A 12,910-nucleotide genomic window follows, 5' to 3' on the forward strand; every position below is an offset into this window, starting at 1 on the left:
TTGATGTTTAAAGATCGAAAGCTTTTTTTGATTACCAGCCATTTTATATAAATACTTTTAGCATCTTTTTACGTAGAGATATGTATTATTCACGACCTTTAGATAAGTATAAAGGTATAGGGAAAAAATTGCACTAGATTAAATCGTGTTAACAGTGATGACTTATAAAATATAGTAAACAAAGTTGGGTTAATTCCCAGGTCACATGAACATATGTAAATACATATAGTTATAAGTTAATCGGGTATATGTATAGAAACACAAAATGGTAGTCATTTTGTCTTGGATGTTTGGTTGTTATGACTTATGATCAGTGGCGTAGTTAAGACTTTTTCATTCGGGGTTAAGAAATATTCGAGGGACAAACGATCGATTGTCTATCACTAATGTTTTGGTTTTTCTGCGTGGTCTAGTCAAGCGGTTCAAGTCGAGTCACATAATAAAAATAAAAAGAATCAAATTAAAATGAAAAAAAATCCATAAAAAAATATACCCGATATTGAAAGCCATTAATAGAATTTCATTAAATTTGCCCTATGTGAAGTTTCATTTTTTAAACAAATAGCAACACAAAAAATATGCGCAATTGATGAAAACATTAACTCTAACCAATTCTCAAACCCGGACTTGTGACCAAACCAACTCTAAAATATCTTAAATTCTAGGATTGCTTGCCAAACGTGGTTAGTGGAAAAATATGACATTTAGGTTGATATGACCCTTAAAGTAAGTATGTCCTCGTAATATCATTTGGTTGATTTGGATGAAAAGAAGAATTTGGTTTTCTTTTGGCCAAATATGAAGGAAAGGAAGATTGTCCAAATAATCAGCATATTCACGTGTAAGTTGAAGATTCAAGTCCTTCACTTTTCTTTTTAAATATCGCTATATATTAATGATTTAAACCCTAAAACACACATTGATACACCAATTTCACACATTATACTACAAATATAAGTTAAAAAACTATAAAATCCTTATTTTAATCAAACATAAGAGGCATTGAAAGTGAATAAAAGAAAATAACCATAATGCACATATGTTTCGGAGATGCTAATGATGGAGCACTATACCACACTGGACCCGTGGAGCCTGTCAATGCTGCGAAAGTGCCAATCTCATATTTTTTTTAGTTATCAAGATTGACTTAAATGGTTATGGGTTATGGGCTTCTGCTTATAGAAAAAATTTTATAGGCTTAAAAGATATTATTTTTAATTGACATGTGGGTTAATGTTCGTTGTCCAGATTCCTAAGGATTATGTGTAAAGTTCTGTGGGCTCGGTGTCGAATTTTTTATGGGTGCGATGTCAAAATACATAAATATATAACACTGAAAATTTTTCAGTACGGCTTCAGCCAAACCCCGTTCCCGTTTACCTGATCACGACCCTGGTTATGATGGCAACCAAAACCAATCCAAGAACCGAAATGCATTTAGTTTTGATCCAAAAAAACACAAAATTAAATCCATACCATTTGGTCCAATCGGAATGAGCAGATACTACGATTCGATTTGAGTCTATATAGTGAGTTGATGGATATTTGATAGAACAATTGATGTAATTTGTAGTTTGATAGTGATTTTGTTCTTTAAAGTGGTTTGGTTTTTATTCTTTAAGTAACGTTTGGTATGTAAAAATGAAAGGTGCAATATAATGGATCATTGCAAGGAAATGAAAAAAAATGGTATTTGGATTTTGGAACCACCTACCACCACCTCATCGCCACCAACCATCATTCCCGGCCACCACTATTACCGCCCACCACCACTCACCGCCACTCACTATTGTTTTTATCTTATTTTGTTCTTTCTTGCCTACCAAACAAAACAAAGTAATAATTTATTCAATTTCCACATGGTAACCAATTACCTCAATGAAATAGTAATGATCCATTTCATCGTCCATTCAATGACCGCATACCAAATATGTCATTAGTATTCTTGAAAGCTATTAAGTTCTATATTGTCTTAAATACTACAAGAAATGAAGATAAAACTATTGCAATAATTATCAAACATGTGGTAGACTTGCAAAAATCATGTATCATGACAAATCAACATTCAAAACATGAGCTTTGTGTAACATCTATGTCAACATATGATAAGTATTCATTTCCACTCGATGCTTATCTCAACTTTCATCCACAAAACTCATATCAAGGTTGAATAGCATCTTTGGATATTTGGTTGTTATTCATGAATAAAACAAGAATTCGAGTCATATGGTAGTATCTTTTCAAGCTAGTTTTGTTTTCAGAAATAGTTTCATTAAGTAAACCCATTATATTTTCAAGCTAGTTTCGTTTTCAGAATCATTTTTATTAGGTAAAACGTGATAGATCTGTATCCATTATGGACATTTATAGAAAAACAGTCGGTTATGGTTTGTCAAATACACAAACACAAACCATAAATAACCCGTACATTTTTGCTACCTCTACTAGATATATAAGGCTGAGGGGTGTGGAGCGCGAGAAAGGGCGCGTGAGCCCAGCCGCTCGCGCCCCGGGGCGCGAGCACCACACCACCGAGGCGCGAGAGGGGCGCGAGCACGAAAAACAAAGCAGGCGCAAGGGGGGGTCGCGGGACCTGTGGGGCGTAAATGGGCTTGGGAATGGTGAAAAGAGCCGTTGGAGTCATAAAAATGAGCCGTTGGCTCTTTATTTAATAAAAAAAAAAAAAAAATTTACTCCTATAAATTACCCATTTTATACAACACTTAACACAACTTCAAAAAAAAAAACCAAACTTACCTATTTCTTTATACAACACTTCCTATATATTACTCATTTCTTTCAAACTTTTTTAAAAAAACCTTTACAAAATCCTATATAATACCCCTAAATCAACCCATTTTTACCATATCAAACACAACTTCAATCTCCAAACTCATATATAATATCCCAAACTCCTATATAATACCCAAAAAAAATCCAAAAACAACCCAATTTTTTTTTTAAAAATAATGTCGTCGTACTCGTCTGATTCCGACTCATCCGAAGAGGATGATTTGCTTCTTCATGTAGGGGGAGTTTTGACCGCAACCGTGGTCAATCTCTTGCAAAATCAAGCCCATCAACCCCGACTCCCGAGGGTTAGAGCACCACCTCGTGATCGTGATCGATCGGGTGCTAACGATACTTTGATGAGGCATTATTTTAGCCCTCAACCGGTATACGCGGAGTCGGATTTTCGAACTCGTTTTCGAATGAGCAGGCAATTGTTCACGCGTATAGCGAGTGATTTAGAGGCACGGTATCCCTTTTTTCAACAAAGGGAGGATGCTAGGGGTCTTCCCGGTTTTACCCCTCTTCAAAAATGCACGGCTGCTATCCGTCAATTAGCGTACGGCATCTCGTCGGACGCTTTGGATGAGTATTTACAGATGTCGAAAAGGGTTGCACGTGAATCCCTTCATTTTTTCTGCCAAGGTAAAAAACATTAATTTTACTTTTTATTAAATATTTATTACATTTTGTAATATATATTGTACGTAGGAGTCATATCGACTTACGCTCGGAGATATCTGCGTAAACCTACAACGTATGACATCCAACGCATATATGAGGTGCACGCAGAAAAACATGGTTTTCCTGGGATGCTAGGTAGCATCGATTGTACGCATGTTGGATGGGCTATGTGTCCAACGGCCTGGCGAGGTCAGTTCCACCGTGGTGATCATGAAGGGCCGACCCTCATACTTGAGGCGGCGGTTTCACAGGATCTTTGGTTTTGGCATGCTTTTTTTGGTGTTGCTGGGTCAAATAACGACCTTAATGTTATCGATCAGTCACATTTGATCAACGACCTTATCGACGGGGTTGAACCACCTCAATCTTTTCTTGCAAATGAAGAACTCTTCAAGTACGGGTACTATCTGGTCGATGGTATTTACAACGAATGGGCTGTGTTAGTTCAAGCTTTTACAGATCCAGTCGCCGACAAACGGAAGTATTTTACGAAGAAGCAAGAGTCTGCTAGAAAAGATATTGAAAAAGCTTTTGGAGCTATAAAAAAACAATATTAAGTTCTGGCGAACCCGATACGTTATTGGACTCGGGAGAGGATAATGGACGTCGTCTACACGTGTCTTATCCTACACAACATGACGTTAGAAGACGAGGGCAAAGCTATATGCCAAAACTACCAAGGTGACATTCCGCCACAACCGTCCACAATCAGTGATCAACAAAAACTTCATAACATAGCAAATATCAAGAGCCGTGAGATACACGGGGATCTTCGACATGAGTTGGTTGAAAATTTGTGGGCGAGGCGACCAGATGATCTTGTATTAGATTAGTTTTATTATTAAATATTATTGTTTGTTTAATTTTTAGTATGTTTTTTTTTATTATGAATTTTCAAAAAAATGTGTGTTTTTTTAAATAATTTTTGAGTTTGTTTAATAATACGTTTTTTTAATACATTTATAAAAAAATAAAAAAAAAAACCGCTCGCGCCCTCTCTCGCGCCCCTCCACACCATGTCCCGGGGCGCGAGCACCACTACCAACACCCATCTTATCAAGTTTCTCTCTCTGCCACACGTCACAATATTATTGGCTGGCGCCCCCACTCGCGCCCCCTCTCGCGCCCCCCACACCCCTCAGCCTAAGGCTGAGGGGTGTAGAGCGCGAGAAAGGGCGCGTGAGCCCAGCCGCTCGCGCCCCGGGGCGCGAGCACCACACCACCGAGGCGCGAGAGGGGCGCGAGCACGAAAAACAAAGCAGGCGCAAGGGAGGTCGCGGGACCTGTGGGGCGTAAATGGGCTTGGGAATGGTGAAAAGAGCCGTTGGAGTCTTAAAAATGAGCCGTTGGCTCTTTATTTAATAAAAAAAAAAATTTTTTTTACTCCTATAAATTACCCATTTTATACAACACTTAACACAACTTCAAAAAAAAACCAAACTTACCTATTTCTTTATACAACACTTCCTATATATTACCCATTTCTTTCAAACTTTTTTAAAAAAACCTTTACAAAATCCTATATAATACCCCTAAATCAACCCATTTTTACCATATCAAACACAACTTCAATCTCCAAACTCATATATAATATCCCAAACTCCTATATAATACCCAAAAAAAATCCAAAAACAACCCAATTTTTTTTTAAAAATAATGTCGTCGTACTCGTCTGATTCCGACTCATCCGAAGAGGATGATTTGCTTCTTCATGTAGGGGGAGTTTTGACCGCAACCGTGGTCAATCTCTTGCAAAATCAAGCCCATCAACCCCGACTCCCGAGGGTTAGAGCACCACCTCGTGATCGTGATCGATCGGGTGCTAACGATACTTTGATGAGGCATTATTTTAGCCCTCAACCGGTATACGCGGAGTCGGATTTTCGAACTCGTTTTCGAATGAGCAGTCAATTGTTCACGCGTATAGCGAGTGATTTAGAGGCACGGTATCCCTTTTTTCAACAAAGGGAGGATGCTAGGGGTCTTCCCGGTTTTACCCCTCTTCAAAAATACACGGCTGCTATCCGTCAATTAGCGTACGGCATCTCGTCGGACGCTTTGGATGAGTATTTACAGATGTCGAAAAGGGTTGCACGTGAATCCCTTCATTTTTTCTGCCAAGGTAAAAAACATTAATTTTACTTTTTATTAAATATTTATTACATTTTGTAATATATATTGTACGTAGGAGTCATATCGACTTACGCTCGGAGATATCTGCGTAAACCTACAACGTATGACATCCAACGCATATATGAGGTGCACGCAGAAAAACATGGTTTTCCTGGGATGCTAGGTAGCATCGATTGTACGCATGTTGGATGGGCTATGTGTCCAACGGCCTGGCGAGGTCAGTTCCACCGTGGTGATCATGAAGGGCCGACCCTCATACTTGAGGCGGCGGTTTCACAGGATCTTTGGTTTTGGCATGCTTTTTTTGGTGTTGCTGGGTCAAATAACGACCTTAATGTTATCGATCAGTCACATTTGATCAACGACCTTATCGACGGGGTTGAACCACCTCAATCTTTTCTTGCAAATGAAGAACTCTTCAAGTACGGGTACTATCTGGTCGATGGTATTTACAACGAATGGGCTGTGTTAGTTCAAGCTTTTACAGATCCAGTCGCCGACAAACGGAAGTATTTTACGAAGAAGCAAGAGTCTGCTAGAAAAGATATTGAAAGAGCTTTTGGAGCTATAAAAAACAATATTATGTTCTGGCGAACCCGATACGTTATTGGACTCGGGAGAGGATAATGGACGTCGTCTACACGTGTCTTATCCTACACAACATGACGTTAGAAGACGAGGGCAAAGCTATATGCCAAAACTACCAAGGTGACATTCCGCCACAACCGTCCACAATCAGTGATCAACAAAAACTTCATAACATAGCAAATATCAAGAGCCGTGAGATACACGGGGATCTTCGACATGAGTTGGTTGAACATTTGTGGGCGAGGCGACCAGATGATCTTGTATTGGATTAGTTTTATTATTAAATATTATTGTTTGTTTAATTTTTAGTATGTTTTTTTTTATTATGAATTTTCAAAAAAATGTGTGTTTTTTTAAATAATTTTTGAGTTTGTTTAATAATACGTTTTTTTAATACATTATAAAAAAATAAAAAAAAAACCGCTCGCGCCCCCTCTCGCGCCCCTCCACACCATGTCCCGGGGCGCGAGCACCACTACCAACACCCATCTTATCAAGTTTCTCTCTCTGCCACACGTCAAAATATTATTGGCTGGCGCCCCCACTCGCGCCCCCACACCCCTCAGCCTAAACTATTTGTCTCACCTATCCATTAACACTTGGATCTTGATAATATTCTATAGTTCATAACCAAAATATATTAGCGTCACACAAATAAGACAAGTACCAGCCAAGTCCCATCATAACCCTCATGACCCATACACCCCTTCCACATGATTACAAAGGTGAACAAGAAAAATGAGTTGTACATCAAGATCTCCACACACACAGCCACCGTACAAGCAAACAATGCACACAACACAATCAATATTCATAATACTCGTGTAGTCCTGTTGAAACAATATTTGTCGTTTAGGGATAGGGGGTAGTGACAGTGGGGCCCACACTGTCAAAACTGACGCAATGAAAGTTATCAAACTCCCATCTTTGAACACTTGCATCTCTCCCTTCACCACCTTCCTCCGCCGTTGATTCTCTCTCTCTCTCTCTCTCTCCGCCGTGTCTCTCTCTCTCCTCCACCACCGTCTGCAAGACTGCAACATGTAAAAGCTTTTATCTTTTTAAGCCAAAACTCAGTCAGTCAGATACCCATCTCACCCTTTTCAAAACCCCACAAATACCCAGCTATATTTTCACCATTTTTATACAAATCAAGAAACTCAAATTCATTACAAAAACTCAAAAAGTATAATTTTTTCTAAACCATTTTCAAAACCCACCTAGATTTACTAATTATCTAACAAACCCACAAATCTTTTTCCTTAAAACTGATCACAGATCGGTAAATTTCATTAACTTATGTAAAGGGTCTTCGCCGGAAAAACTCAAAAAGTATAAATTTTAGTTAACCATTTTCAAAACCCACCTAGATTTACCCATTGTCTAACAAACCCACAAATCTTTCCCCCCTAAAATTAATCACAGATCAGTAAATCTCACTAATTTATGAAAAGGGTGTTCGCCGGAATATTATAACACCGCCGTATACGGCAGCGATGGGTTGTGTAATATCCAATCTGAGCGCCAAATTCGCCTTCTTCCCACCATCACCACCCACCTACCAGATCAAGAAACGAGAGGACGGTAAGCTAAATGCCATCTACACATCATCCTCCATGCCGCTGACGTCAGCCTCCGGTGGTGTAGATGACGGTGGCGGTGGTTGTTCACTTGATGTGTTGTCAATACCCACAAAAGGAGGTAACAAGATTGTGGCTTTTTATCTTAAGAACCCATATGCAAGACTCACTCTGTTGTACTCTCATGGCAATGCTGCTGATTTGGGTCAACTGTTTGACCTGTTTGTTCAACTCAAAGCAAATCTTAGAGTCAATCTCATGGGGTCAGTTTTATCTTCTTTGTTTCTTACCTAACTTTTGTTATAATCATTGTTCCCCCATGTTGATACATTATTAGGGCTATTATGAAGGAATGTTGTTGTTTTAAGTAATGTGATTTGCTTTTTGTTCTTTTTTGCAAAGAGATATTATTATTTATTTGTTTTAATTTTTGCAACTGTTCATCTGGGGTGTTTGGTTTTCATCTTCTTTAGCTTTCTGCAATCTTTAATTTGAAGGTTTTTTTGTTTTAATAAAGTTATGATCTTTAAATGACCAATCTTGATTTGCAGATTTAGTTACAAAAAGTGAACTAAATTTGTGTAAGTTTTGAACCTAAAAGTTATTCTTTTCCATTCTAAGATGCAACATTGTAGATTTGTAGGTAATTTACATTTTTGGTTCATGATGTTGATTTGATCTTATTATTTCTATGATGTGATGTGATGTGAGTTTGTTCTTGTGCTCATATTTGTTTTTTCTTATTCTAGAAATTATTTCAATTTGGATTTAAAGATTTTACTGTTTGCATGATTGCATCTAAAATGTAAAGAATTATTACAAGATTTCTGTGATATGGATCTATACAATTTGCAAAATGACCCCGTGAAAGCGAGTGCTTCGATGAAACTATTCGATGAAACTATTCGACTTCGTTTTCAAGATATGCGCGCAATAACTGTTAATGTTATGTGGCCCATAAATCATATTCTGGCTAGGGTAAAAGAGGAAAAGTGAAAGCTCTTAACTTTAGTAGGGGTATGCACTATGCATCCTTTATTTTCCTTAATACTTTGGCTATAAAGTGAACATTTTTCACTGATAAATTACCCTATGAAAGGTTAAAAAACGCAAGTTGCTGATGAATCTTGATACATATTATGCTTTTTGTTGGCTAAACTTTTAGTGGTACTTATATACGATGTGGTCCCTTTTCGCGTTCAATGTATGATATGATTGATAATTATGTTCTTTTGTCCTCATTTTCTTTAACAGATATGATTATTCGGGCTATGGAGCATCAACCGGCAAGGTAATTGAGTCATCTTCAATTTATTTCTGTCTAATATTAATAATTGTTGATTATTTAAATAATTCTGATATTTGTTTTTATGTTTTTTTTTTTTGTAAACTTCAGCCAACCGAGCTTAATACATATGCCGACATAGAGGCGGTATACGAGTGTCTCCAAACCGAATATGGAGTCAGTCAAGAAGGCATAATTCTTTACGGACAGTCGGTTGGAAGCGGGCCCACATTACATTTGGCTTCCAAGTTACCAAGGTTAAGAGGCATTGTTTTACACAGTGCAATTCTTTCGGGCCTTCGTGTTGTTTGTCATGTCGATTGCAGATTTTGCTTTGATATTTATAAGGTAAGTAAAGCGTGTCCCGTCTTATTAATTTCGATTCCTATTAAGGTTTCAAAATATTATCTTGTTGATATCTGCAGAATGTTAACAAAATTCGGAAGGTGAAATGCCCGACACTTGTGATACACGTAAGTTCTAACCCGTTCATATATTATATGTTCTTGAACTTTGCGTAGACCAGTTGACCTAATTTCTTGGTGTAAATATGACAGGGTACGGAGGACGATGTGGTAAATTGGCAACACGGGAACAAACTATGGAAGATGGCTAAGGACCCGTATGAACCATTATGGGTCAAAGGCGGGGCCCACTGCAACTTAGAACTCTATCCCGATTACATTCGTCATCTTTACAAGTTCATTTATGATATGGAAACCATGACCACTAAAACCCAACTTGCAAAGATCAAACAAAAGGTCAGGTTACCGAAAAAGTCAAATCCCGGGAAGTCAATCGATGGCTGCTATTGTTGTTGTATAAAAATGGGGCAGCCAAGCTGCCCAGAGTGCCCAAAACCTCACTGCCCAAAGCGTTTTTGCAGGCCAAAGTGCCCAGATTGTTTGGGATGTTTTGGCAGGCCGAAGTGCCCGGATCGCTTGGGATGTTTTGGCAAGCCAAAGTGCCTGGATTGCTTTGGATGTTTTGGCAGGCCAAAGTGCCCGGATTGTTTGGGACTCGGATGCTGTTGTTTTACGTGGAACTCTTGTTGTTGGTCAAAACCGATATGCTCGGATGTGAAGTTACCAAAATGCCCTTCCTGTTTGAAATGTGGGTGCTTTAGTTGTTTAGGTAAGTGCGGTTGGTGTTCTTGCTGGTGATATAGGTTTGCATTTTGTGATCAAGGTGGGTATACATTATGTTAGGGTTTAACAGTTGAGAAATGTTGTCAGCGTAATTTAACTCTTTGTATAGATTTTCGTCTGAACAAGTGCCTGAATATGGCGAAACGATAGGGATTTAGCGCTTTGATAATAACTTGGTTTTCCCCACATTCCTGTATTATTTTCTTCATTGTGTTTATGGTAAATTGCAAATTACGGTCATTTATGTTTGGGGTTACATATAAATACTGTCATTTAACGGGACTCTGGACGTGCCTAAAGTTCGTTGGTTGTAACAGTTCACATCCTTTAGATCATTTGTTGCGGGAGGCGCCATGACCACCTCTCCACCTTGTTAAACCATGTCGTGTAGTGACATGGCGTTGATGTGGCTCTTTAACTAGCATTTGCTATCTATGTTGTTGACCGCCAGTACAAAGCAACCGAAATTCTATATCTAAAAGATGAAATCTTGGTAGAAGATAAAGACCCTAGATTTTCTCTCAGATTTTGATGGCAAGCACATCCACATTTCTCCATCTTTGCATAAGTGTTCTCAGTTTTTAAGATTGTATGGGGTCAAGAGGAATCAAAGATTAGCAAAAACATATCAGAAAGATTGCCACTTTTTACATTTGAAAGTTGTCTAAAATTAACAAAAGATCAAGATTTAAAAAAGAAAGACTAAATCGACGAATAGAGGGAGATCGTGAGAAGCGTTTGGACAGTGATGAAGATGGGGGCACATATGAAGATCGGGGCCGATGATGTTTATATTTTGTTATTAGTTTATAAAATCTGGCCCTATACTAAATTAAGTTTAAGTACATGATCAGCAAGTTACCCAAATATAAAACCACATAAATAACCTGTAATTTACCTTAGTGTTTATGTTTCAACAGCTCTGATTCACAGTTAAATGATTCAAGATACAAGATTTGCTAAATATTGCTTAAATTATAACAATGTTTTATAAATGCTTGAACAATTTTAACAAATACAGCCACTGCCAAGAATGCTACATCACATATGATATCTGATAATCTACCCACAAGCATTTTGAATTCCAAAGTTTTCTACTTGATCGAAGCATTTTGATTCCGTTTTTGGGTGCCCAATTTAGTCCCCAGTGTTTCTGAATGTTTGCTTTGAAAACCACCTGAAAGTTTAAGAACCCTAATCATTTTAACTGGCAAGAAACTTAAAAGGACTTAATATTAATGTTGTTTCGGATTATTAACTATATTTAAAGTGTTTACCTGGTCGCGAAATGAGGTGAATTCGAGAACGAGGCCCTTCAAACATCCAACTATCTTCATCCAACATTCTAACTTCCTTGTTCAATGTCGCCATCAAATCCGATTTCAAAACTGCATTGCAAACGCCACATTAACTTATATCCGTAACTGTTGTATTCGAGATGGTCAATATTACTTTCTACACACTTTAATGATTTTCCCTATAGAGAATAACATATTGCTGCTGTTACAATTTATAATAGTGAATAATGAATACTGTTTGTTTGACTTAAAAAGTCAAAGCATGAGAAATCACAACTTTAAATATTCAACTAGAGTCCTGCAACATATGAATATCAAACGTTGATCATCAATACAAAATTACAAAATCACAAATTAACTCATCACCCTCTACGCTTGTTTACGAATATGAGTAATACCTACCGACTTAATAACAATTCAAACAATTAAAAACTCCAATACATATAAAACATTTTTGTAATTTATGATATTATTAATTGTTTTTGTGTATTTACCTCACATTCCCATTTAACAAACTTGGGTTTATATAATTAGCTCGTGATTTAAATAAGAAAACGAGAATAAACAGATAGAAGTAACAAAATAAATATGTCGGAAGCGAAGAGCCGAAGACTAGATACAAAAAGTTAAAAAGAAAATTAATTTGACCTTCAAAAGTCAATAGTTATCTGAAAAATAAAAAATCAAAATATTAACTTGTTATAAACGGGTTAACAGGTCAACCCACCCACTAGTCATGTTTAGGTTGACCCAACTTTTAAACGAGTTGTGTTTGAGTTGACCCGTTTAAAAAAAAACCGTTATGTCGGGTTGGTCGTGTAAAGAGTCGCCGCCGCTTAAAATCAAAAACCCTAAAACCACAAACCACCATGTTTGGTCAAAATTAACCCTAAGAAGACAGTAATTCAGAAAACCCAGTTTGATAAACATGAATTAACATCATCTAATGGTATAATATAATATAGGGTTAAAATTAAAGATTTTTAACCTCGAAGAGCCTCCTGTTTACGTTCTTGGAGAGTAGTGAGATCGGCAGTGAAGTGGAGTTCATCGACGGCTAGCGATGAAGACATTGCGTTGGATCCCACAATCGCCGTCGTTGATATCGATGATCTTGCCGGCGATGATGTCAGTGAACTGTTGCTCATCGTCTCTGATTGCTTTCTTTCAAATAATTAAATTAAATTGATTTGAAACTGAAACCCGTGTAATTAAATTAAATTAAAAAAGATGGGTGACTTCCTAAGAAGTCTCCAATGGTACAACTAAATAAAATTAGTGAGTTGCTAGATTGGCAATCCGTCGGGGGCAAAGTGGACTCAGTGGCGGATCCAGAAAATTTAGTCTTTAAGTTTACTATGGTTGGAAGAAGACAGGTGGGAACGAGCAGAGCGAGAGCAAAGC

The 12,910-nt window shown here is 37.6% G+C and overlaps 2 protein-coding genes across 2 annotated transcripts; one reads left to right on the top strand and one right to left on the bottom strand.

Moving 5' to 3' along the window:
- The first annotated feature begins 7,598 nt into the window (after positions 1-7,598).
- On the top strand, positions 7,599-10,562 carry LOC143563376 (uncharacterized). Its single transcript, XM_077050931.1, has 5 exons — positions 7,599-8,038; positions 9,030-9,066; positions 9,172-9,408; positions 9,486-9,533; positions 9,618-10,562. Exons 1-5 carry the CDS (start codon positions 7,692-7,694, stop codon positions 10,221-10,223), a joined length of 1,275 nt encoding a protein of 424 aa, XP_076907046.1. The 5' UTR covers positions 7,599-7,691; the 3' UTR covers positions 10,224-10,562.
- A 560-nt stretch (positions 10,563-11,122) lies between these two features.
- Positions 11,123-12,664, bottom strand: LOC143563377 (protein SAMBA-like). The gene is made up of 3 exons (XM_077050932.1): positions 12,495-12,664; positions 11,486-11,596; positions 11,123-11,385 (listed from the first exon to the last, which is right to left on the bottom strand). The coding sequence occupies exons 1-3, from the start codon at positions 12,652-12,654 to the stop codon at positions 11,303-11,305; spliced, it is 354 nt and encodes a 117-aa protein (XP_076907047.1). The 5' UTR covers positions 12,655-12,664; the 3' UTR covers positions 11,123-11,302.
- Between the last annotated feature and the right edge of the window lie 246 nt (positions 12,665-12,910).

Source organism: Bidens hawaiensis, unplaced genomic scaffold, assembly GCF_021521415.1.
Source record: "Bidens hawaiensis isolate Kalapana, Puna unplaced genomic scaffold, B.hawaiensis_p1.1 tig00021377_1, whole genome shotgun sequence".
NCBI classification, from domain to species: Eukaryota; Viridiplantae; Streptophyta; class Magnoliopsida; order Asterales; family Asteraceae; genus Bidens; species Bidens hawaiensis.